Here is a 27372-nt window from a genome sequence, read left to right as displayed (position 1 = left end):
TTTTTTTTTTCCTCCAGCAAGTACGGCGCTTCCATATTGTGCATTTACTTCAAGGCCACTTAACGGCGCCTGTCATTCAACCCTCCCTGCCAGGCACTGCTGCGTTCATGGATGGGAGCAATTCCTGCGCTTGGAACTACCATATTAAGAAGCCCCATGCTGGATCTATCAGAGTTTTCAAAAAGATCATTATGCTCAATACACCCATATCCCCTACCACTGAGCCCTACCCCTCCATTTTGTGTGTTCACATTTGTTTTTTCTTGTTCTCATACAGGAGTCGGGCTAAGTTTTGGGGCTATATGGGCCTCCAAACACCAACACCTCAAACAGAGACTGTCTGTTTTTTATAATGACCATAAAACAGTTGCTACTAGTCTCAGTAGTTAAATAGCTAGGTAGCTTACTTTACACTGTTATAGCTAATGTGTGCACAACAGTCGTATATTTTGACGTATTTCATTCTTGCTTCCCAACCTTTGATGCCTTAGGACGCCTGAAATCAATAACAAAAATCATGCATCAAAGCTGCTGCACTTATGTACCGCTCCATTAACGTCAGTGTTATCAGGCTGCTAATGTTTTATCTGCTGTCTTGATTGAGCGCGACATACATAAGCGCCATTGACGACTGATGATGATGTATGCAGGTCTTGAGACTTTAACCGCTTCCTGTTGTAGCTGTTTTCTGAGGGGCGGGGGGGCATTTGAAAACAAGAGTAGGGGTAAAACTTAGACATGGGATAAAGCCATATGTTACAGTTTGGCCGCACCTTTGGCTGAGGTATGAAAATTGAAGGTTATCATACCACGAACATCTGCTTATCTACAGCACTGAATTCTACATATAGTATCAATGTTTGGGTTTTTATCAAGTTTCAGGTCTGTTGGGACATGATATTTTGCAAAATTACTGTATAATAAAGCTTCTGTTCAACCAAAAACCCTTTCTGTTTTCATTCCTCTTACAGGCACCGTAGATGATAATAATAATTGTTTAACACTGTATACCATGAAACCGTGATCGTTTCTGAGATGGAAACTTGAGGGTCGGCGTGAGCGCTTATTTGCACGTCGGAATCTGATAATCACAATAACTAAATAAATGCCCGCATTTCCCTGTTTGTGAAGCAAGGCTTCCTGCAGCATACTCTCCCAGGCCGAGCTGAGAGAGTCCTGGTGGGATTTTCTCAGACTTTAGAAAAAGCTCCCATCAGCGGCCCTCTAACTGTTCTCACAGGCTCAGAGTCACACTCCCCACGGGAAGCAAACTGATCGTCAAGTGCAAATCCCCAGTCAGTGGCGGGGAATAGCTCCGACCACTGTTTCGCACACAATCTGAATCCAAAGGTTTCCCAATCGAAACAGGCGGTAAAAATCATATTTGTTCATTCACACAGAGAGGATGCATGACAGTGTGGATGCACCGTGCTGTTCTGCACTCCCACGAAATGTGAAGAAATCAGTACAGCCCTGCTGCACCGTGTCAGGGTTCGGTGAGTTGGCCCAGGGTTCACACGACACACTGGTCCTATCACTCTGTTCAGAGGGAAGACGGCGGCGAGGTGATAACTGGGGATAAATTCAAAATACATACAGTCGTGAGCAAAAGCATCACAACTAATTGCTAATTTCATCGCAGATTAATCTGCTGATTCACCGATTAGCTGTTTGGTCAATACTATCAGCTGATCCAACGATCTGAAAACTTCTTTTAGAGATTGGAATGCGAAACATGATACTTGGGATAATCTATAATTATTAGGGTTCACAGCAACAACTTTACTCTTTCAGTGCGCAGATGTCATTGTACACCAGTGGTTCGCAACCTTTTTAAGTGGCGACCCCCCCATAAAAAGACAAAGAGACAAAGAGAAGAGACATAATCTGTTTCAAGATAAGCTGTATCATTGAAGTCGGTTGTTAAACTGTCACAAGTGTCTGATTACTACACTCAATGATGATTGCACTAAATGTGTTTAAATGGGCCTATGTATCCATATTGGTTATTTTTCACTCCCTGATATTGGTTTTGGCAACAAAAGTCAAGTATCGGTCATGCTCCTGTGAAAAAAAATTGTTCGTTCTTTCCTCAAAGCTCAAGATGACGACCTAAAATGTTTTGTCCGCAACCCGAAGATATTCAGTTTAGTGTTGCAGGGGAGTAAAGAAACCATAAAATATTCACACTTCAGAAGCTGGAATTAAAGAACTGTACCTCTTTTTTTTTCTTAAAATTGACTCAAATCAAGTAATCATTCCAGCTGCGGTGAACACCCGTGTAAATAAATTACACTCACCAATTATTTCAAGCTTGTGCTACACGACTGTTGACGGCGCTTTATGTTTTTTTTTCTTCTTTAACTGTCGGCTAGTTGGTATGACTGGAAAGGAACTACTCAGGCTGCGGAAAATGTGAGATATGCGGTGTCTTGGTGACACTTGTTGAGCGGGACAATGGAGCCCAGTGGTGATCCAAAGCACTCCAGGTTCATCCAAAGATCACAACGCAGTGTTTGACCCGGTTAATCAATAACAGCTCATTTATAAAGCACAGAGGGAGAGCCATCCATGAGGTGCAGCGTCTGCGTTCAAATTAAAGGTGCAGTATGTAGTTTTGTGGAGAGGATGATGGCTAAACAATCTCTCTTTGTTGTCATGACTGGACCGACTGAGTAAACAAACCGAGCTTAAACGACAAAACAACTTCATACTGTTTTACGCTGTTTATATGTGGCGGACCCTGCCACGTTTCTAGCTTCAAACAGTGGGGCCTCGTTTTCCTCTGAGAACAGCTTGTTAGATCAATATATCTCAATGTGTATTATTCCCTCATGGATGTTGTAAATAAGAAGAGTCTCAGTTTGCAATCTCTTCCCCTAAACCGCGTAGTGGCCCTTTAATCCACAGAGTCGTGGGGGTCACACAGATGTGTGTTCGCGGGATCGTTTACAGTGGCCCCTAAACTCCACATCTGAGCACCGGAACTCTCGGTCTTTTTAATAATTCGTGTTTCCATCTTCTTGACGCCTGGGCAGAAGAGGGGATTGTGCAAGTTCACTTGGCAGGCAGTCCGCAGGCCGACATCTGGAGAGCATTACGTCTGCAGGAGACGTGAAGCCAGGCTCGGTGCACGGTTTGCCCCTGGATATCAAACTACGTGTCATTAACGCTGTTTTTTTTTTTTTGTTTGTTTTTTTTCTTTTTCTTTTTCTCAACAGGTCACACAGGCGGCAGGTTCCTGACCACAGTCTGCTCTCCTTCTCTCTCCCTCTGTCTTTTTCTTTTTTTTTTAAATCCACCTCACAGAGGACCGGAGAGATTATAATAAGCATCCTGATGTGACAACGTGAAGGGGAAAGAAAGAGTGACAACAGGAGGAGGAGGCCTGCAGTGGCAGTCAGTAGGTTAGTGTGACTGGAAGACCGACACGGGCCTGTGAGGGGGGCAAAACAGCCATTTTTAATAAAACAAAAACAAAAAAAAGCTGGGGTATGTTAGTGATTTAAAGCAAAATCTCCAGCGTTTGTAACAGCACAGGAATGCAGCGGGGCTACACATTGTTGCTTGCGTAACGTGGATAGGTGCGTTTAAACGCAGCACCGACAGGGACCCGTTCAGTGAGAGATTAACAAAAAAAAAACAAATGATTCACATTTAAAAGCACGACTAACAACAACCCACACACCGAAACATCTGTGGCTGCTCACAAGCCGTAGCAAGTCTCTCCAGGCTGGAGCCGTGCACACACACACACACACACACACACACACACACACACACACACGGCGGGCTCCAGTGACTGTTGCCGCGGATGAAGCTCCTGTCGACAGTAAACGCCTCACGTCTTACCTGCAATCGCTCCGACGCGGGTTGCCACATATTAGCAGAAGAGAGAGGTGCTCCGTCTTTACTACAGCTGCTGCTCTCCTCGTAGTCCGGCTCACATCTGTTCGCCTTCACGGCTCGCCTCTCTGTCCTCCTTCTCTCCGGACTGCTCGGTAATGAAGGATGTGTTTGCTCCGCCTGGCTGTAGTTCTCGGAGCGGCCAGCAGGTGGAGCTGGCTGCGCTGAGGCGGCGCGGCCTCTGGCTGCTGCGTTCACGTGATTCAGGGAACTCGAGCACTCGAGCAGAGAGAGAGCCCAGCTAGGTGATTTTTTTTTTCCCCAGCCTGAAGGATAAACAAGCTCACGTTTGCGGCTGTGATGGGAATTGTTTCATTTCTGTATTGATGACAGTTTTAGCTTATTGATGACAGGGTGGACAGGGTATAAACTGTAATTCTGCTGTTGGGAGTGTGCTGCTTCGCTTAATCCCACATGCAGACAGTAAACATTATTATTATTTTTCTCAAAACAGAAATGACTCTCAATGGACTTATTTGCAAGAAAAGATTATTTTTCAGTGTCATTTCAAACTCACCAAACATTAAAGGTACACAAATGGATATTCTTACACAGGAAACAAGCTTTGACTGTAGGTCCAGTGGGCCCACAGACATACACCTGAGCCTGCAGCTCCTCTCTCAATCTAGCGTCAGGTAATCATTTTTGGCTTACAGCTCCCACCGTTTCTGGTTTGATTTCACCCACTACCAGAGATGTGGACTCGGGTCATTTTGACTTGGTGTCCGCTCCAGTCCGGTTAGGGTGACTAACAACTTGACAAAAAAGGAAAATACTAGAGAATCGACTTGGACTCATCACTTGACTTGATGTCTGAAATGACTTGTCTGTTCGTGGTTCCAATGCAACTATTAGACAGGTATCCTTGTTGCCTTGTTCATTCTCACTATAAAGGTGAGACTGTAGTCTTGTCCTGCTTGATGTGTTAATTGGCAAAAGAAATGAATGAGTACAGCCTCAGGTGCATTGATGGAATGATGAATGAAACTGAAGAGTTCATTATGTGGCATCATGTGACAAATCTTGTGAAGTTTGTCACTTTGAGAAACAGGCTTTGACACAAGTCACAGGCTGAAGTGGCTGCTGCTGTACGAGCTGCTGAAACAATTGAGAAGCTAAGTCTCCTACTAATAATTTCAGCCAAAAAGCTTTACCAGCTTTCTCAATCATTTTAATATAAAATCACCTTTTAAATGTGATTCTCCAACTCGACACCAAAAGGCGCTCATAATGACACATTATAAAAAGAGGAATTCAAGGCCTCAGAAGATTAGCCACCCAGACCAGAGAGCAGGAATGCAGTTAAATGGAAATGATCGTATAAAAAGCTAACATAAATGGCATGGCATTATTTCAGAGGCGAGTGGCAATAAAAAGTTGGTTACTTTAAAAATCCTCCGCTCTCATAATTCCCAAGTAAACTAAGGCAGCTAAGGACAAAGTCTATGGTGAGGTGCCACAGTCGTGCCCACACGTTTTGATCTTCTTATAGCTTCTCAAAAACAAGTTGTCACAAAAAACATTCTGTCCGTCTGATTGTTTGGAACCGAGATTGGTTTGGTGTGACCTTGTTATTCTGAAAGTGAGGTCTGGAAAATCCGCTGAAGCGCCGTCCATTAGTTTGTGGAAAATATTGAATGAATTCATCTCACTGCTGCCAAAGGTTTGCTCATTTTTTAGACATTGGGTTTTGTAATAAAACCACAGACGTGCCTCCAGCCCAGTGAGAGAGTCAAGGTGGAGGTCCTGAAAGAGGAGGAGAGTCTCTCTAGCAGACCAAACAGTCTGCTGAGCATTCGGAGGGCAAAGGTCAAGCCCAAGGCCTACAAAGCAGACCACGAGCAAAGGTGAGGGCCATCAATAACATCTGCTGCTCTTGCAGTGTGTGCGTACATACGCACATAATATATAGAGGTGTGTTGAGCGACATGACTCCGCAGTCGCAGTCTCTATTTAGAGATGTTTACATGGGGAACATCTGGATGAAGCCTGAGGTCGCTGAGGGTGTTCACATTACCAACACTCCATAAAAGGTCTTTCCCACGGCTGACGCTTCAGTCTGGTGGGTATGACCTTGGGAAAAAAACAGATGCTTTAAAGACGTACGTTTATTTTCTGGTCCTGGTTTTTGTTCTGGACACACCAGAAACTCACTGCTGCATGTTATTGTTTCATCTCATCGTGGCTGAGTTAAAGATGTAGCAGACAACACTACTGCATTAAAATGTCTTAGAACGAGACCTTCGTTGCGTAGTTCTCAATAAAGACTGGCATACATTATCCCACAGTGATCTAAAATTACAAAGGTAGCTGATGTAAAAAGTTAATGTGGCAGATAATTAGAAAATAGAATAGAAAGAATGTGACATCTTGGAGTTTTGGTTAACTTGCGGAGCAGTTAGCCACAGTTGGATTCTCTGTTATCCAATGCACAAGCTTTTTTCATCAGAAGGGTGTATTGTTTAGGTGTAACCCAAACCATGTTTTCCTTAACTAAACCAAGTATTTTAGATCCATAAATAAACTGATTATAAAATAATAAGTGAACATTTAATATATAAAAATTTGTTCCAAACAGAACACAGTCCCTGGTCTCCTGAGTGAGGGAGTCTTGCACTTTTGCTGTTTCATAGCTTCCACCGATGATCCTGGAGCATTAAACATGAGTTATGATGCTGCAGGAATGACTCCAACATGGCGATATCAGATACACTGTCATCCAGCGGTGCTGTTAGTCGGTGAAAACTGGACGATGTATCTGGTCTTTTAAATGTTAGTAACATGGAAACTTGCAGGTGCTGCTACAGCCCTTCCAGGGTGAACATGTGCTGGATGAAAAAGCCATCAGCAGCCTCACGCGTGTGAACAAAGTTACGCTCAAGTTGAACTGGATGGAGATACCAGTGCATAGAGCCATAACGGAACATTACTGGTTATAAATTACTGATGGCTTTCCTCTATGTTGTTTTGTTGGAAAACAAGCATGTGATAGAGTCTTCATCTCTACCAAGGAGGTGGCGAATGCTAGAGGAGCACATCAACAGAGCTACAACAGCTGCATTAATGGGAAATACGCCAAATTCACATAAACTAGAAGCATCCTTTAAGGTAACTACTCGTTTGGTTAAATACCTGCAGCTGCTCCACATATTTCATTATCATATTAACATTAGAGAAACAGTCAGCAGCAATACTCAGTAAGGACTTAAATGACCTGAAAACCTAAACCTAAATGTACCCATGCTGTATTTAAATGTATTGAGATTGATAAGTTAGTGTTTAAACTAGCATGACTAACTCACAGCTGATACTGATAAGACAACCACTCATTTTACATTTTGTAAACTCTAGTTAGATTTGTTGTATTAAAACTCAACATTTGCCTGACCCTTGCAGAACACGTATGCACACTGCACACACCAACACACAACTGAGAGGTGCACACCACCACCCGGCCTGCGAGAGTGTGTAGATGTTGTTAAGTCAATAAAAGCAATTTGGCTTTGTGTTATTGCCTCTATTTACCCAAACTGATAAATAAACAATAATATACATTTCCACATAATTTCTCGGCCCAGTGTACACTACTCAAAATCAGTTAGGCATATTGGGCTATGGGTGTTTATACCCATGTGCCCATGTGCCTGGATATGCAATAAAAGTCAAATAAAAATGTGCTGCATTATTTTTGGAGACCAAATTCCAAAATTGATACAGGTCACAAAGCCAAGCAGTAAAGTAAAACGAATATCCCCAACTAATTTTAAAACATTAAGTGGTGTATACTGTGCATCCCTAGGTCGAATTCAAATATTTTGGTGCCGACTGGAATGTGTCCATAGCAAACATTTTCCCACACGGTGATGGATTTAAATAAAGGTGCTGGCCTTTGCAGACTGTTTGTATTTCTTGTACGGCCGCCTGTGTCTAGACAAAAAGTATTCACACGAGACATCGGGTGAGTAGTTTCACTTGGATCTTTATTGTTTTACATCATTCAACATAGATAATAGGTAATCATGTGGCTGCTGTGTTTGAAATGAGAGAACAGAAAGTCTGAGGGTTAGCTGAGCCTACTGGTAAAACATTGTTTGACCTTGAGAGGAGCAACACAGCTGCACACGGGGGGGGGGTTCCAATTGGCAGGACACAGAAGCACATATATGCTGGAGTCAATATCATCTCTCTCCTCCTCCTCCTCCTCCTCCTCCTCCTCCTCCTCCTCCTCCTTAAAACCAGCAGGAGGTCACTCCAGCAGAGAAACTCTCATCCAGGAACTATTCAACACTGTCAATACTAGAGGTGAATTTGTACACTGGCGTAAACAGGTACACTGAGTAAAACCGACTATATTTCTGTGCAGTGAGAAAATGTACCTACCTATTCTCCTAAATATCACTGAAATACATACAGTAGGATGGCAGAGTCACAGTACTCCAGTAAACCCACTCTCTTTACTATTCATACACCATTGAGAAACTTGCATGTAAAGAACAGGACGATATGCATTTTTAAAAAAAAGAAACGTTCCGTGACTAGCATTTTATACATGTATGTATTTGATCTACTAACCACAAATTACCCCAAAGGAAAATATTTGGCACAATCTCGACAGAGAGAATTATACATCTGCAATGAAAGAAACGTAACAGCTAACAACCAAGTACAAAGGAGTTTAAATGAATGCAGAGAAGAACACCAAATTTAACCATGCACGAAGTAAGGCAACCTACCGCATATTTTTCTTTTTAGATATAGAAAAAGATACAATGTTTGCACTGAGAGGAGCGCAGCTATTTCTACAACACCTGTAAGGACTGCTGTCAGCACTGCTGGCTGAGTTTACACTTAGAAATTTAGGCTCCTGGGTTGTTTTCCCCACCGACAGACAGACAGACAGTCTGGTGCAGACTAAAGTCATCACTCTTGTACAGCAGAGGTTACTGGTAGTGTTGATCAATAATCAATAACTTAAGTAATGCAAAGTATGCTCTTATGCTACAATAAAGCCTTGTCGTGGACTTTGACAGGAAAATAGATGTATCAAATTCCAGATTTGTTCTTTTTTAAACTACAGAGTATGTTTTGTATTTTTTTTCTTCTTTACAATCGATTTTGTTTTGCTGCTATTTTTTTTTTCTTAAGAAATACTTTAAGATTTATACTGACTTTCTGTATATATGCGTGTGTGTGTGTGTGGATGCACATGTGTACACATGTGCAGCTGGGATGGTTGTGTTTTACAAATCCTTCGTCTTGATGAGCGTGACCAAAGGCTTGTCATCAGGACTGTAGTCTTCGTAGGCGATGGGAGTGGCGTCGTACATGGCAGGCCTGGACTTCTTGCCAAATCTGAATAAGAAAGCGTAAAAACACCAACAGAGCATTGACATCAATTCATCATCAAATACAGCTTTACAGTGCAAGCCCATTCTTTGTAACAAGGTTTTGTTTGACGTGGTGCCTAAAAGTAAACAGGACTGAGTGGACACAGCAGAACAGACTGACCTGGGACACCAGGCTGTGTTCACTTTGTCATCAAGGAGAAGTTTATACAGAATCTCACAGAGAAAAACATGGATTTAAGAGAGATTCTCTTTGAAAAAATAAATAATATATGACCTGGGTTAATTCATCTCCCTGATCCTCGGCAACGGCCTTGTGTGGTATTTCCCAAGGAAAAAAAAAAAAACCCTGATGATGACACCAGTTATTTTTTGGATGTTTTAGGACTTGATTGTTCTGCAGCCATTGACTGTACGACTTGGCCCACAAGCTCCAGAAAAAGGGAGTATGTGGACCTTTAGTTGAGAGAGTTTTGTCTAGTATACTTCCCATTTACACAGCAAAAGTACCAACACATTAATCATTATCAGTGACAGGAAATACAGAAAGTGAACCTACCACAAAGCTCAGTCCATACATTCACATCATGTCACTGACCTAGCGTGGCGAATGGAGGCGATGGCGTTGCTGAACTCGCTGTCGATGCTGCGGCAGTTGTAGAACTCCTGGTAGGCGTGGCGCGACGAGCCCTGGTACTCGATGCGGCTGATGCGACAGATGCCCACGATGAGGATGATGAGCATGAGGACGAAGGCCACGCACAGGGCTCCGATGATGATGTAGAGGGAGTGGCGGGGCATGTTGGTCAGGGTGTCCTCAGTGTGTGCTGGCTTCCACTGCAGGTCTGACACACACACACACACACACACACACACACACACAGGGGCATGAAACTTTCCATATGTCAGGTTTTAGATGAATAGCTGAACAGGCGGCATCTGACAGGCTGACTTACGGATCTCACAGCTGGGCCCCACCCACCCAGGTGGACAGTGACAGGTGAAGCCATTCGACTGGTCGATGCAGGTGCCTCCGTGGTGGCAAGGGTTGCTCTCGCACTCGTTGACGTCGACCTCACACTTCTCCCCTGAGTGGACAGGTAAGGTTGTGTTCAAGAGCAGCAAGAAAAACAGCCAAGAGCTGCAACTCTGCCTCCCATCTTATTCTTTATCGGGCCTGAATGTGGCTTTTGTTTAACACGGGACTGTTGAACGCAATTATTTACCATATCCTGGCATTCATCACTAATAATGCTATCCCCACTAATAGACAGCTGGTCTGTTATTCAGGCTGATCGTGACGCCAGTGCTCACCCAGGTATCCAGGTTGGCAGGCGCAGGAAACGTTGAGTCCTGAGCTCTCGCAGCGACCTCCATTCTGGCAGTGCATCTTCAGACACGGATCCTTGTAGACTTCACAGTGTCTGCCTGCACACGCACACAAACACAGCAACAGTGACATGTGGACGTGAAGCTGATTTATAGATGTGCACCTTCGTCTGAAACACATACACACACACACACACCTACAGCGCATACGTACCTTCAAACTGTGGTGTACAGACACACTCGTAGGCGTTGATGAGATCCCTGCAGGTGGCGTAGTTCTGGCAGGGGGCCGACATACACTCATTGTACTCCTCTTCACAGTACAAGCCATGGTAGCCTTAATGGGACACAAAATAGCGTACATATTAATGTCATAGAGTTTTTTAAGAAGCAGGTCATTTTGCTGCATTGCTGACGCACACGGTTGATCTCTTCATTTATGAAGGAGAGGATTCTGCTTGCGCACACCTAAATTCTGTGAGAAACATGACAGAAATTCAGCCCTCCATTTCTCAGTGAGTCATTTTCATGTACAGAGCTTCATCCTAATAGCCAAATCTTCAGGTGTTGTTGCTTTTGGCGGTGCTATGGGACTTGCATGTCTGCAAAACAACCACCGTTATCAACTCTACTTATCATGAAAATGTAATACGAACAGTGCGGCTTCATGCTTGCTGATGGTGGTCAGAGCTGAACGCGAGTATTGTACTATAATAGCCAGCACCTGATCCGGATTTACCCTCTGAGCACTGCTCTCAAAGCTGGTCAGACCTGAGTCACATTCACTCAACAGCTTCATGCTGGGGAAACTACTGTGTGATGTTATTTTACACTAGCAGCTTATTATAAATGCTACTGAAATGTAGTAATGTTTTTTTCAGCCAATTACTAATTACTAATTTATCTCCGTTGCCTCTCAGAAATGGAGGAGGAAAAACCGCCTCTGCCTCTCCTGAACCTTACTACAACACCAGTGTAATGAAAGCTGAAAGTAGCCTTAAGAGCCTTCCTCGTTCGTTGTTCTTGCTCATATCTGACGTAGATGATTCAGAGATTTAATCAATAATGTTTTAGTCAAGCTTACACTGGTGTCCAACCTCAAGGAGGGGTTATTTGGCAGCCTGTATAGTACATCAAAATATGATACCATCCTACATTCATTTCAGAAGTTGTTATTTTTCACTACTCATATATGTCTGTGTGTGTATATATATATATATAGCCAGTGTTTGTTTGGCCACTGAGTTTCAGTGGGTCAGATGACATGCAGTGCACTGTGTTTTCCATGGGATGGCAGCTGTGTACTGACGCAGAATGAGCCTGCAACATCTGAAAACATGGAAAGTGCATGAGTAACTGACAATCAAACCCTCCTCTGCTTCTTCAGTGATAATTGAATGCTAACAAAAAAATGTCTAAGGAATGTAAAAGAGAATATATAGCTGCTTTTTATCAACTAACTTGGATAACACAGGTAGAGACTGGACGATGGATCGCTCAATATATGTGCTGCAGTGTATCAATACCCCTCTATAAAGACCTGGCTGTGTGTTTACATGTTCTATAATCAGGCTGACAAAAACAAGTAAGTACCTGCTCACACTCCCAAACCAGCTACTACACTTCAAAAAAATGTTCCACCGCCCCAGAATCAGCAGAGGACCAGCGTCCCCTGCACATGACTGGGGAAGCAATCTGTTTTCATTCGCTCTGCTCCCTCTTTGACTGACTACACTTCTCAGTTGTGTCCTGATGCTGACAAAGTTTCAACAAACCCCTTCCTGGGGTGAACAGTGAACATGTGTTTGTGGAAGGACAGAGAGGAGAATTAATGAGGAGCCCAGTTAGAGGCTCAAGGGAGTTCTCTGTGAAATGCCAGTGAAATGTCAAGTGCCTTTCCAAGACTCTGTCTGCTTTCTGTGGGCTGGCTGGTGGGCTGGCAAGCCTCTCATGTGTGCTGGATTACAGGGAACTGGAGGAGGGATCCTTCTACATATCAGCTCCCCAGCAGCCTTCTTTCAGACAGCCAGCGGCCATTTACACAACCCTGACACACACAAACACACACGGGCAGACAAGCACACAAACTAGTGCAGCCACTCGTACCTCAGACACCAGCTGGCAATCTGATGAGTCGGAGAAAAGGTCAATTTTGGTCCAAAACGTTCTATGTGCATGTGTGTGTGTGTGTGTGTGTGTGTGTGTGTGTGCGTGTGTGTGTGTGTGTGTGTGTGTGTGTGTGTGTGTGTGTGTGTTTCGATGTAATGTCTGGGACGCTAATTGCAAATCACCAATTCCACCAATCCCATTAGACAAGGCTGTCTGAGTAAAGACGTTTGATTGGCTGGCAGCATCTGCTCAACCGCCACGGTCACAGACAAAGACAATGGATCGGGAGCCACGCGCGCACACACACACACACACACACACACACACACACACACACTTATAAGGCAACTGCGTCACCATGGCAACCAGACAACATGAGAAGGAAATGAGGTGAGGTTAACGACGGAGATATAAAGTGGAGGAAGGACAAAGGGACAAACAGAAATATGAAAGAAATGTGAAGGAGAAAAAAATACGACTGAGGCTGCGGGGAGGAATGTGTAAGAAATGTGAGCAACGGGCGCCTGCTCTGCACACGTGGGCACAGTGAGAGTGAAAGCATTTGAATGAACATGAAGAAACATGACTTGCGGAGGGATTATCGACTCAAACCATAAGAATCATGTATTATATTTAGGAATCACAGAGCTACAACATCGTCACCACTGAACAGAAACACATCGTTCTGAATCCAAATCAATCCGTGAAAGATAAGCTGTGTAGTAATTTAAACGAAACTACCAGAAGACGTAGATAACACGCACAACTAAGACTATCCACTCCAACCAGCAAGGAGTGACCGTCGAGGCCGCTGATGTTATCTGAGCGGGAGCCTCAAATAAGAGATCAAGATGGAGACTGACTTCTGACAGACGGTACAAACACAAGGCAGAAGGGGGCAAAGTGTCAAATCATGTTTATGGGCCACTGGGAAAGTCATCTATCTAACCATCCAAGCAGGATAATTGCAAGACAATGGATAATGATAAGTCATCATTCCACTCGACTGAGTCCATCACAGAGGCGTCGGAACGAACGCCGCGATCATGGCGTCTAAAAATAACTCATCATTCTGCCAGACGATATTTACTGCTACTCTGAGTCTGAGCCGGTGCGCTTATGTGCTAATTATAAAAAAAAACACTTGATTTAGAGAGGCAACAGATTCAGAACAAAATTCAGAAGGTATCTGGACTGGATGTACTGGGAAATGGCACTAAAGTAATAGAGCGGAGAGTCAAAAGTAGAGAGTCTTGATCATGTTGTTTTGGCTCCTGATCCTTGAGTTCCAATACCAAGTCTGAGTGGATAAAACTTTGTATTGTATGCTGTATTTTTTTGTAGCCTTTGATATTCGATTGGTGGATGAGCTGCAGCAGGAAACACTGGTAGAGATTCTGACAGCTGAGCTTGAACAAGAGACTTAAGTTCAGGATCTATTTTGAACCAATAACACAAATTTAACCTACAAATTAACCCAGAAAGATGCGAAGAGGCTGGAGCAGCAGTGCTGGTAAGCAGGTGGAAGGTCCCAGGGTCCCATTATCTCATAGTCTGACTCACCGGCTGTAGACTTTCACTGTAAAGCTTGTCACTGGGCACTTGTCCTTCCACCATCTGCATGACAGTGTTTTTTTTTATTCCTGTCGCAATGTGAAACAAAAGCCTCCAAGACTCTAACTGATCAACTGGCTAAATTTGGCTCTTGATGCCCACAGCGCAGACATGACAGCAGCAGACAGCAGCGGACCAAAGCCTTTATTAACACTTCAGCTTACCTGGGACACACAGACACCTGTAGCTGTTGCCCACGCTGCGGCAGACCCCATGGGCGCAGGGGTTCAGGGCACAGAAGTCCACCAGCTGGGCACACGTGGGGCCGGTGAAGCCCGCTGTGCAGCTACAGCCGAACCCCAGCGGGCCGGGGCCCTGGGCGTAGCATGTCCCGTTATTGTGACAGGGGCTGGAGGCACACGGGTCCACCTTCTGCTCGCATGTAGCACCCTGGTAGCCTGCGAGAGGGGTAAGACGTGGACGAGGGTTGGAAATGGGAGGACAGGGAAGGAGAGAGAGAAAATCATAAAATCACTTGCGTCCCCAACATAGCTACTGGTCCTCATATGCCTGTAAGAAAACAGGAGCTCCGAAGCCGCCAATACACTTAAAATTGTTTCCACCCTTTTCCCAAAATCTCATTATGTGCTAGTGTTCTTATCTACAGGAAAACATTTAACAACACACAGAGAAAGCTGAGGTGCGAGTGCAGGCGGGTTGCCAATGCTGCCCGCAAAAGTCAATTTAGTCTCAGGAGTTTTTTCGTCATTTCAAGGCTTCAAAAGAACCTGCTTACACAACAAGGTGGGCAGAGCAACACAGCAGGGGTTGTGTTTTGTGTGAATCAGGTGGTGCAGTGCAATATGTGACATCCATTATGGTGTGAAATTGTACCCTTTTTTGTGTGCAAATGAGCTCACATTGAAAGGTTCGTGGGTTTGGTTGTCAGAGGCGTACACAAAGACCTCCAAACATGGACGCATGGCGGGTTTTGTCTCTTTCACTTTGGTTTCAAAAAGGTTCACAAATATTCACCTAAACATAAACATATTATTGTTTCAATGCACTTTAAGTTAACAGTAAGGTCGTCAGAAAGTGCTTGTAGTATGTCTGAGAGCCTTTTCCTCTCAGAGCGCTAACCTGTGCAACCATTCGAGGGCAGCAGGAATGTTTTTGTTCCTTTTGCAGTCTCTCTAACTCAAGTACCACACTATGCATTATAGATAAAGATATAGATAGCAGATATATACAAACCTTTGACACTAAACTTATTGCTTGTACAACCCAGTGCAGCGGTTTACTCCACATACTGTAGATTCAAAGATCGTTAGAAGTGTGTGAAGCAACAGAAGGACAGCAGTAGATCAAATTCCTCCGAAAAGCAAAATGATATGTTACCTAATGCATACAGAGTAATTATGACTGCATTAAACAAGCTTGCACACATCTGATCTGGTAACACTTTACATTTAAACAAAGCGATCTTTATTGTGCCTTACAGGTTCTGCATGTCTTGGTGCTGGGTCTGGGTCCTTAGACCTAAAATTCTTGTTCGTTAAGACTTTAAAGAAAGTGTTGTACGTTTTGGGAAATACACTTAATGTACATTGTTTCCGAGAGTGGGATAAGAATATCGATTGGACTGTAGTGTCTATAGCTTTAATGTGAATCGAGGGCCTGGAGGTGATTAGCTCAGCTTACCATTAAGTTTGTAAGCACTTGGTAACGGCTAACCGGGCTTTGTCCAAAGTTTCAAAATACCACCCATGAGCACTTCTTAAGTTCATTCAATAACACAGAAGTTCATCCAAGATTTAAAAATGCAATCATCATCCACCCACTCTCAGGTCAGGTGAAGTTTTGTGGTCGACAATCACTCTCCTGCACAACTGAAGAAGATGGGGAAGAAACCAAAGAGAACATAAAGTGGATCCATGCAGCTCGTCTGGAAGCTCCCAGAGCTTTGGATGTGTTATTTGAACACTGCAGCCGTGGCCGCTGAGCTGAAAGCATCTTTTCAAGTCAATTTGGGATCTTAGGGCTTCCAGAGACTTGGACTGTGCTGGACGAGCTGATACGGAGCAATCTAACGTTTTGTTTGGGGTTTTTATTTCAGCAGTCGCCATCTTCACCTGTTGCTCCAGACAATGCTGTAACACAATGCTCTGATGACAACAAAACTTAAGCCGGCCTTCCATCAGCTTGAGGCTGAGTAGATAAAGACTGTTTCAGATTTAATTTTGGGTGAACTTAAACAACACACTGGATCTCACTCGCAGAATTCATAGATGAACAGAAATGTAAAAATGACCATTTGCAACAGAGCCAACGGCTGTTACCTCCTGCTTTCAGACTTTATGCCAAGCTAAGCTAACACGAGAGTGGTGTAGAACTTTTCGCATCCATCTCTCAGGTAGAAAAGGTGAATATGTCAAACTATTCATTTAAGCCTCAGGTCTTCCCGGTTTTGTGGAAGCTTATGTGGAGTGACTGATCAAAAAAAAAAAAAAAAACATTCTGAGAAAAAGACAGCAAGTGGTTTGGCTCTACAACCTAACAAATCATCGCCTAGAGCAATTTTATGTAATGTTCTTTCTTTTATCCCTTCCTCCTCATTTCAAGAGAAAATAGCAGCTCGGCGGAGAACAAATCCTTGCAGTTACATGGATCGCTAACGATTGTGTGGTAGCAGTGTCTCTGAAGCAGCGTGGTCGTGTTTCTGTCACACCCATCTGCGCTTGTTCTGTGCATCCCGTTGTTCTTTGTGGCTGTCTGCCTGGGTGCTGCAGCCAGTGGTTTCTTCTCCACCTCCTCTCATTAGCCTGTGAGCCTCTGCCACTTTCACCTATCCCCCCCAATCTAAAAATAACTTCCTCCCTCTCTTTTCTCCACCCCTGCTCCTCCTCTACCTCCACCTCCCATGAGAACTGCCACCGTGCTGCAAAGCACACAGAGAGAGAGAGAGAGAGACTCCGTATCCCTATCTGCTGGTACCTCGCTGTGTGCTGGTCCTCTGATTTACAGTGACGCTGTAGTAAATCCCTGTGCTGACTGCACGGGAGTGCACACTCCATTGAGCTAATGAAGAGATCTCTCTCAGGCATCCATTGATCGGCAAGACTTTATCCCAGCCAGCGAGGAGGGCATTTATCATTCAGCAGCAGGGAGACAGGAGTAATCTGCAGCAGTCAGGAAGAAATCTCATCCAAAGCTCTCTCCGTCTCTCTGTCTCCACGGCCTACATCTGCTCCATCCTTTGCTTTTTTTGCTCCTGCGCCTCCTCCTTCCGCGCTCCCGTCATCTCCTCTCCATTCTCGTCTATTATACGCTTTCAAACACACAGATGCTGGCCCACACACTCACACAATTACACAAGCTCTTGCATAAATGAAATGTTATGATTTGTATTTGTTCCGTCATGGCTTAATCCCCTGCTTTCCTCTATGTTTGGCTTCTTTACGTGATTTCAAAAAATATTTAAAGGACCTCCACATCTTGAGCTTAATTTTCTCTTTCTTCCTTTGCTATCGCAACATAACCCCACACACACACACACACACACACACACAGACACGCACACACACCCATTATGACATGAGTCTTGGCAGATGTAGAGGAGTCTGTTTATTCTTGCTGCTGGCATTCAAACCTGCCAACATTAAAAGCAGTTAACAGTTTAAATTTAGCTCCCCCACTCGGCTAATTCTGACTGGAGGCAGTCGAAGCACTGACTCTCACGCTGCCTCCTCTGTCAGCGCGTATCACTGCGTGTGTGAGAGAGAAGGGGAGGAAGATAAAGCGCATGCCACGTCTATGAAAATCATACTATGATAACTGAAAGGTGGAGGGACAGCAGAGACCCAGATACTTCATCAATGTCCTTTTAATTTTACACGTCTACACAAGTGTTGTTGATGTCAGTCTTTGGAGTCCGAGGGTCTAATCTTGTCTGAGCCAGATTCCCATAAAACATGATAATATTTGTGACCCTTCTAGCGTCGCTGACTGATATTATTAAATGGGGAGCAAGCACAGGCTGTCCTGCATTAGAGAAATGTTTAGTTCACACTGGGAGGGTGTGAGGACAAGTTCTAGCAGATCTGGACACCTTTTACAGACCACTTCAATAACCTCTTCCAGTGCACTTTTACCACTTAATCCATCAAAATTAGTGCATTAGTGCAGGTTTTTTAAACACGAGTAAAACCACTAAAAATGGCCTCTTTTCAGGGGTCTGTTCATTTTTTGTCATTTTCATGAAGGCACTCATCTCTGGCATGAGATGCACATGTGCAGCACCAGTCAGAGCTGGAGACGATAAACACATGTGACGGCTGCACAGTCATTTGACGCAAGAGTGAATGCAGATTGTACCTGTTGTTCACTTTAAAGACAAAAGCCAGATGCAAGTGGGTGTTAGTGGCTTTTTTTGTTCAGTGTGAAGGGAGTACAACACAGCAAGCGAAGCAGCTTTTAGTTTCTGTGCTCTGCACTTGGAACAAGCTGTGTACCTGTAGATCAGGTCTTAAACTCTCACTGTTTGGCTTTTTCCAGTGAATTAAATAGATAACTTCTCATTTTACTCCAACAATTCATTTGCGTACATCTGATGTCTCCACCTTTTCTAATCAGCTTTTCTTTTCCTCTTTTAGTTACTGGTCACTATCTGTCGCCGAATGAGCGAACATATGGATGACTGAGCTTTTGCCCCGCTGATGAAAGCCCTTGGATTTGCTGTAATACCGAAGATGTACACTGGGTGTCTGTGGTAACTTTTCCAGAAAATATAACAAGCAGCGCACAGTTAGTGACGCGTTCATCCAGCAGTAGTTTGCATCATAATGACCGGAATACATCAGCCTAATGTTGGACAATGAATAAGTTTTTACGTAACGGCAGGTGCCATTTCCAGAAATCTTCGACTTCCACTTTAAACATCTCTGCTGCCTTTATGATGTGGCTCTGTGATCAACTTGAGATCACAGAGTTGATGCGCCTCTGATGACAGCTGCTACCCTTGACATGCCATCCATCATTTTATTTATATTGCTTGTGTCTGTGCAGGAACGCCTCAAGAAAACTTGAAGGGAATTCATGGATAAGAATGGCAGATTACTGCAAACACTAGCCAGCATGCCAAAATGAGAATCCGTACTCTGTGCATGTTTATTTGGTCGTTTGAGTGAGCTTACATTTCACAAAAAGTGACAGCTCAGGTTACAGGAAAGGTGAGACAACACTTCTTGTTTCTGATTGGATCGAACCCAAAGTCCCTGCCAACCGCTCGTTGTCATATCCTGTTTCTAATGTCGTCTTTCAAGCCTTGAAACTCTTTAAAATGTCCCAAGAATCCCTCTGTCCAATCACAACTAGGAAGTGTTGTCCCACCTTTTGGATAATATTTTTTAAATGTTGTGTTTTCTGAATTGTCTTGTTCTTCAAAATCTTTTTTTTTTTTTTTGGCATTTTGTGAAATTCGCATGCAAGCTTAATCAATCCCAGATCATCCTGTTTGTTGGTAGTCATGAATATTTAGCAAACCCCCAATTCTCCACAATGCACACTGTCACAGAACAGCTTTATGAAAATGAGAATATTTATTCATGCATAGTGTGTTTTCCTACAAGAGTGCATGAGTGTTGTTCGGCATTCTGATTCATCCGTTTATTGATTGGTCACTTGTCCAATGCTGAAGCTTCCTTGTTTATGGATTTCTCATTTACCCATGGAGTCCTTTCTTTCCCTGATCTGCAGCTCTCCCTGCTCATCCTGAAATGTTTCTGTATTTATTCCAATAAAAACAGTCTATTCCAAACTGCTTTTGCTCCTTGTTGCTGTGGATTATTGTTATGTTTTCATATTTTTCATTGTTTCACAGCAGATATTTTGGCGTGTCCCAGTAGGACAGCTAACCACATATTAACTAAACAGAAAAACTGTTCTAGTGCTGCGTTCCAGATTGATTTAACCAGCTGCTACCAGTAAATAAACATGCAGGCAGGTTTGTTTTCGAAAAATTTAAGTTACCTTAAATTGTCCAATTATCTTATTATTTTTTAAAGCACTCTCTGCACAGTTCTCACCACCACCATAACCACTGTTCCTCATATTTTATGTAAATACATGCAATCGTTTTATTTTTTGGCAGCCGCACATTAACAGTACAGTCAGGCGTTGCAGTGTGAGCGAGCCCTGCATCCAGATCGGGAATGAACTGACCGCTGGGAGCTGTACCTGGAACAATGACACAGCCTCCCCGCCAGGTTTTACATCCATCTACTGTTTCTTTAGCTATGCGCCTGAGTCCATTGTTACCTGATGTTATACAGTCACGACATAGTCAGCTGGTAATGTGTTCACCCACTGAAAGTGTGTGTATGTTAAAATGTGGTCCTGGATACACCTGTCGTGGTTTTGTAGTAAATAGGTGTGGTACTACCCACGACCGTGGACTGCTAATGTGATAATGTAGTAATGACTACTGAACGGTCATGGGTTAAAATATGAACATGTTAAAAGGCTGGTGTGATCCATCCCATTGCCACTGTGTGTGTGTGTGTGTGTGTGTGTGTGTGTGTGTGTGTGTGTGTGTGTGTGTGTGTGTGTGTGTGTGTGTGTGTGTGTGTGTGTGTGTGTGTGTGTACGTGCGTGTGCCTACATGGTGTATGTTAATAGCAAACTAGCGTGCTCTTGTTGAGAAATGCTGTTTCTGCAGAAGTTTTGCGGTCATGGGTTTCCCCAGAGAATGATGCAGGTCGCTGAGGCTATGAAGACTAATTAGGCGAGAGGAGGAAGGTTTAAATTAAGCATCTCAGTGGCACAGATACTGTTAAACACGAAGCAGACAAGACAAGTATGTAATAACTGGAATCAAACGGCTGCAAAATCCACACATTATTGCAGGAAATACACATTTCTTTTCTATATGTGTATTTTTTTTCTTTTTGTCTCTTTGGGCTCAGATGATCGTGAGACTCAGACTCATTTTCGTATCTGTATCTCTTATTTCTTCGTTTCACGCTGAAGAAGAAATGACTTCATACTTTAATACAAACAGATGAGAAAACGGATGTGGACTGTGCAGCCACTTCTATTATGGGCACACCGACAATGTATTTCTGGCACATTCCTTCTGAGCAAACATGCACGCACACATGCACACACACACACACACACACACACACACACACACGTACAGATTAGCTCCAGCATGCAGTGATTGGTTTCCTACCTTCGGGACAGTAGCACCTGGGCCCGGCCAGGCTGCTGAAACAAGTGGCTCCGTTTTTGCAGGGCTCAGAAACACAGTGGTCGACCAGCAACTGGCAGCGCTCCCCTTCATAACCTGAGCGACACAGTTTGTAATCAGACTACCGGATTTCTTTCATTACATTTGGTGGAATGCAGCTGAAAGTGCTGTGTTTAAGTAAATAGAGTGAAAACAATGCCGGCTACGATGACATGAAAGGTTCTATTTTGTTGTTGCTGATTTGTACTTGCTTTTAAAATATTTGATTAAAATTTATGAAAGATTGCGTTTCATTATTTGCATGTAAATGTTGGAATATCTGTACTATATTATTTTATTAATCCTAGGAGAAGAGTAGCAGCAAACAATGAGACTATGTTTCCTCAGTTTGTTTTAGTGTTCTCATTTACACTTTCCTCTGGTTCTCTTCATCAGCCCTTTATAGCATGCAAGGCGGTTTTAACAGTCCCATACCTGCATGTGCTATTTGGGAGTGTAAGCGCTCAATCTACTGCCTCTTACACAGGGAAATTGTCCACTCTGTCATGCATGGAGGAGTATACAGATCCCCCAACATACCCTCAGTCGCAGGTGTTAATAGTCCTCACAACAGGACAAAATAATATGACAAAATGGCCGCAGAATATGCTTTAACTATATAAAGTCAAATTTCTACCCACCAACAGCTGGAGTGAAATTAACACTTGGGACAGAGGGCATAGTGTCAGATCTTAGTACAGAAACTGTGCTTTAAAAAGGAGCCATCGGCATCTACTTTTAAAGTAAACTTAACCTTTCAGAGCGCTCCCGTTCAGGGGCCAAAAGCCACAAACACTGGCCTGTCACTGGAAGGTTTGAGCCGTCCAGCTGGGAGGGTACAATGATGCGCCTGAGAAGATGCCATGGTTTCTTCTGACAGCAGGCAGCTGTATCATTGTCAAAAAAACATGGCCATGCGCTCTGGGGCCACTAGAACTGATTAAACCTCCTTATGAATGCACACTTAAACACAGGGATTAGGGGAACTAGAGGAAAGTGTAAATGATAGCTCTGGGCCATGCTCTGTGACAGAACAAACACAAAATAGAGGTAAAATAGAGAACTATTTTTTTTCCTTTGCGTTTCCCTGTGTCCCATAAGGGGCGCCGTAGAGTCCTACAGTAAAGCAATATAGAAGTTAAATTCAAAGGTCCCATATTGTTGAAAGAGAATTGCATGTCTATTTAATCCTCAAGCAGGACTAGGTGCTATAAATATACAGCATATGTGTCAAAACACTCCATCATCCATGGAAAAAAAAAACACACAGCTGTGTTCAGAAGCTGCCTTTAAACAAGCTGTCAGATTTCTGTAAGCTTGTGATGTTACAGCTATACAGTCCCCGCCCTCATCTACACCCGAGCAAGGCTGCAGTTGCAAAAACCAATGCCGAAACCCTGGGGGAGCTGGCTGCTCAGGCTTGTGAGAGTGGAACAATCACAGCAAGGCTTTTGTTTGGGAAGGTGGTATTAAAGAGACAGGAGCAGAGGGTGAATAGCGGTGCTGCAGGGATGGTTAATGTTTTCAGAGAGATCCTTTTTTAAAACATTAAAGCTAGTAAACATTTTCTGATCGACAATCAATTTAAAAGTATGAACCTGAAAAATGAGCTTAATATGGGACCTGAATAAGTCATCATGTCATCAGAGGCACTGACCTGAGCCACCTAGTTTAACTAAATTTGACAATGCCGCCTCTAATCAACTGAGCACACTGGGTTTGTTAGCACTATTCCCTAATGGGATGTGACAGGCAATCAGTGGTCACCCCTGACATTTACCTTCCTACCAGAGGCCGTCTATCCAAGTCCCTGTCCTAAAATAAATCAGACAAGATCGAAGGGTCAGTGCACTCTCTATTCCCGTGTTCTAATTCATAGATTTCCTTAAAAGAGAGGGTTTCAGTTTTCACTGAATCATATACTCATCATAACTCACATCAGGACAACCACGACCACATAATCATGGTGAGAATCTGTCTCCTGGAAGCCTTGTACACATATGAAACACCATATCACCAACAGACCTAAAAGTTCAGAGTTACGATGCACACATGGACACACACACCTGGAGGGCATGCGCAGGTGAAGTTGCGTCCTTCACCCCCCTGCCTGACGTCGCTGCAGGTGCCGTTGTTGCGACAAGGTCTGCGGTGGCACGCGTCAAACTCCTCACAGAAGATTCCGGTGTAGCTGTCCTCGCACTCGCAAAAGAAGGTGCTCTGCAAGAACACAAAATGTCACACGTCATTTCAACAAGCCTTGAAGGGGAAACAGCGGGAGACAGGGACGAGCAGTGGGGGATCAACAGAGGAGAATCTCGTCCGCAAGATTTCCTATTCATGTATAAATTAGTACAGCAGGGTTTTTCTTGTAGCTTTATTCACAATGTTGTTTTGATGATAGTGAACACTCAGCGCTTTGATGCTTTGGTATCTGCTCTTTCTCACCTCAGAGGCCTGTGTGATACATTTGCCTTTCCCGGAGCACTGAGGGTCACTGAAGCTGCTGCCCGGCTCCACGCAGCTGCTGGCCTTCACCATCAGGCTGAGACGCAGGGTGACCTCCGGGGCTGTGGGGGAGCCCACGCGCAAAACACCTACAACAGACAAGTTCAAGGTTTTAAATACGATTCATGTAGCCTTTTGTGGTTATTGATTTGTCATGAAATTGGTACGTAGGAGTTAGGCAGGCTACTTCATTTTCAGCCATGCTGGCGGCTCTGAGGATTCTAATGTCCGTCAGTTGTTTGGTCAGCAACATTGCTGTAAGATTTTGCATTCATGGTCTTCAGAGGATAAACTCTGCTCGACCTAAATGACGTTTCTGTAATTTGTAGTTCTCACAGCTATGAGAAGAAGTGGTAGGAAACATTTTGGCCCCTCTCATGATAAACTGTCACAACACTGGTGACTCAGTGACTTTAAATCTATCGCCATTACTTTGGTTTATGTCGAAATAACTGATAAACTAATGACATTCCCATCAGTCTCACATTTACTTTGTGTTCAGTGCTAATAAGCATGCTAACATGCTAAACTTGGTGAACATGTCAGATATTTTATACCTGCTAGACATATGAATGTTAGTAGCCTTATTTGGACAATGTTGATAATCAGCGAGGATTTAGCTGACGTCAGCCTAACAGTAGCCAGTGTGGCCCACCTGTTGGTATTGCCTCCTCCCAGAGATGCTAGCAATGCTGTAGATTCCTACTCTTGCAACCAAATGTTGTAGGAAGGATATAAAATGATTCCTTGTCTGTAAAGTACACCGTAGCTGCCAACAGAAGACATAATAAGCTGTGGCTGAAAGTGTGAAGAAGAGAAGTGATGCAGGCATTTCTTCATTGAGACCAAAATAGAGCTTATGCCCCTCCGTCTCCATCTTGTCTCTCTGGGTCTAGAAGTTCAGAACATCTCTTATTATATCTTCAATCAAAGCTGACAGCTACACGGGCGCTAGGATAAAAATAGCCTCATGGTGAATATTAACTGCCATTTTTTAGAGGCCGACCTGAGCCAATGGGCTGCATGTCCATCAATGATGAGACACTGATGACGCAAGCCGCGAAAGCCAATCAGAGGGCCCCATGAACCAACTCGTGCCTCTCCGTCATCCCTCGCCAAATGTTCATCAGCCCAATGACATCGAAAGTTGGACCTGCACAGTCACTGCTCGCTCAGATTGTGAAAGCACATTGCCAGCATTCACTAAACAGTGACGTGTGAGGAGGGGAAACGCAATGTCACTGCTCCTCCCTCCTCACTGATGCATGCGTCTTCGCCTTCCTCTCGGAGTTTGACCTTCACTCATCCCTCCTTATGCATCTTTCTTCCTCTCCTCTAATCCCTTTGCGATCTCTTTCTTTTTCCTATCTTTCTCCCTCCTTATCTGTCTCTCTCCCACCCTCCGTTATCCTTCCTCCCCTCTGATTTAACTCCCCAATGTCATCTGCCCCGGTCTCTCTCTGGCTCTCTCTCTCTCTCTCTCTCTTCCTTGAAGAGGAAGCGGAGGCTGCGTTGCCTCAGAGTTAGCAGACGCGTCAAGGTCAACAGACAGGCAGCGTAGTGAAACAGCATCAGGTATGTTGAACACACACGGAGGTCAGCCAGCCCTTCAGTCCACGAGTGAGACTCCAATTAGCCCCCTCCAGCACCAACTGCAGCTCACACCACCTTTTTGGCACGATGTGTACTGTTTCACAAAATCCCTGTGAGCATGCCCTCGTGTGTGAGGCTCAGTATTAGACTACAGATGGAATACCCACATACATAACTCCCCTTTTTTTAAATATGCAAATACAATACCCGGCCTCATATATGCAAATATGCGATTCTCCCCAATGACGTGTTGGGAATAAAAGCTATAAAGACAATTTATTTAAATTCATTAATCCTCGGATGTTTTTTGGGGGGGGAGGGGCTCAGTTGTAAATGAGCTATCTGGAGGTACTTCAAAATGTTCTCTGTTTAGCCTCCCTGTGGTTGTTGAGCAAACACATCATGAATAGGATATAATAAATAATATAATAAGTGTAGTTAAAATGATACTGCGCCATGGCACTAAGGATTTAAAAGAAGCTAAATGATGCAGATGTGTAGTTGAAGTCCGTGTGGGGAAAAAGGCGTCTTAAACCTTATTTTTGGCAAAAGTCACAAAATTTTCGAGCATTGATTTTATTCAATTTTTTTTCTGATTCTATAGATGTATAGACACGTATAGATTCTGTATGTGCATGTTTTTTTTTTTGTCTCTCTGACCACTGAAAGTGTAGTTCTGGCTCTCTCTCCCTCATTCAGCATGGTTGCCTGCCCTTGTTAACCAGAAATGACCTTCCCGGGGATGATGCCAAGATGGCTGTAGAGTGAAGGACGTACCTCAGTCAACTCTTTCTGAGTTATTTGATTGTTGTTTATTTGCAGTTACAGTGGTGAGACCTAACAACGGGTGTGGCTAAGATTTTGAAGGATAAGGTCTCTTACCCCCTTGTGTACAATACGATAAAGTAGACCCGATAGTTACATACATTAGAACATTGGAGGCATCTTACTGAGGAAGTAGTTCTGTCCCATGGGCAGCAACTGATCCGGCACCACCAGTCCATCGGCGGCCTGCAGGAAATACAATGTGGTGCCGTTCACAATGGAGGAGTGCAGGAAGCCCTCTTCATTCACGCGCCACAGCACAGGCGCTCCAGTGGCATTCACCACCAGCCTAGTTGGAGAGACAAAGCAGGGGACGAGAGGATGGTGGATGAGGCGGACAGAGCGGGAAGAAGAATCATAAAGAGAATCTGATTATCGGGTGGGCCTGGACCGCAAGTTTCTACCGATTGCCGTCATCCCTTTTTAATTGGTGACAAGTCTCAGCTGCTCGCTCGGCTTTTGTACTGCAGGTTTGTATTATTCAGTTTAAATAATGGATGGCACCCACAGAAATATATTGAATTCACAAAATCATGAGAGCTCAATTCACACGCTGCGCCCTTATTATTTTCTACATCCAGTGAACACTGCGTTCATCTTGCAAGACATTTCTAAACCAGCATTAAAGATAAGATGAATGAGCTAATCCTCTATGTATTCTCTACTTTTTCTAATCCTTATTTTATTCAAAGTAAGAAGCTTAAAAATAAAATATCACCCTCCATTCTCCATTCTTTGGCAGTCTGAGGGACCCTTTGCCCTGTGCCTGAACCCAGGACTAATGATTAAATGAAAGTCTTTCTGTTGGTTACTCCCAATCGGGCATCATGGTCAGGTGGTGAGTAATGGCTGCCACTGGTCTGACTCAGCAGGGGGAATGTTGAACGGGCATGTGAAATACAGCCAGCGAGGTCG

The 27372-nt window shown here is 43.9% G+C and overlaps 2 protein-coding genes across 2 annotated transcripts in view; both read right to left on the bottom strand.

Annotated features, from left to right (window-relative positions):
* Positions 1 to 4027, bottom strand: part of pid1 (phosphotyrosine interaction domain containing 1) — a 34180-nt gene extending 30153 nt beyond the window's left edge. Inside the window, exon 1 of the mRNA XM_037085417.1 lies at positions 3853 to 4027. Coding sequence (XP_036941312.1) covers positions 3853 to 3882 — 30 coding nt within the window. The 5' untranslated portion in view covers positions 3883 to 4027. The remainder of the gene's footprint in view (positions 1 to 3852) is intronic.
* A 3840-nt stretch (positions 4028 to 7867) lies between these two features.
* Positions 7868 to 27372, bottom strand: part of dner (delta/notch-like EGF repeat containing) — a 51832-nt gene continuing 32327 nt past the window's right edge. The window contains exons 4-13 of the mRNA XM_037085966.1: positions 26583 to 26746; positions 23980 to 24128; positions 23598 to 23751; positions 21475 to 21588; positions 14468 to 14701; positions 10795 to 10917; positions 10566 to 10679; positions 10208 to 10339; positions 9850 to 10096; positions 7868 to 9258 (exon numbers count right to left, since the gene is read on the bottom strand). Coding sequence (XP_036941861.1) covers positions 9147 to 9258; positions 9850 to 10096; positions 10208 to 10339; positions 10566 to 10679; positions 10795 to 10917; positions 14468 to 14701; positions 21475 to 21588; positions 23598 to 23751; positions 23980 to 24128; positions 26583 to 26746 — 1543 coding nt within the window. The 3' untranslated portion in view covers positions 7868 to 9146. The remainder of the gene's footprint in view (positions 9259 to 9849; positions 10097 to 10207; positions 10340 to 10565; positions 10680 to 10794; positions 10918 to 14467; positions 14702 to 21474; positions 21589 to 23597; positions 23752 to 23979; positions 24129 to 26582; positions 26747 to 27372) is intronic.

This window comes from Acanthopagrus latus, chromosome 2 (genome assembly GCF_904848185.1).
Source record: "Acanthopagrus latus isolate v.2019 chromosome 2, fAcaLat1.1, whole genome shotgun sequence".
Taxonomy (NCBI): domain Eukaryota; kingdom Metazoa; phylum Chordata; class Actinopteri; order Spariformes; family Sparidae; genus Acanthopagrus; species Acanthopagrus latus.
This window is presented reverse-complemented; position numbering and strand designations above follow the sequence as displayed.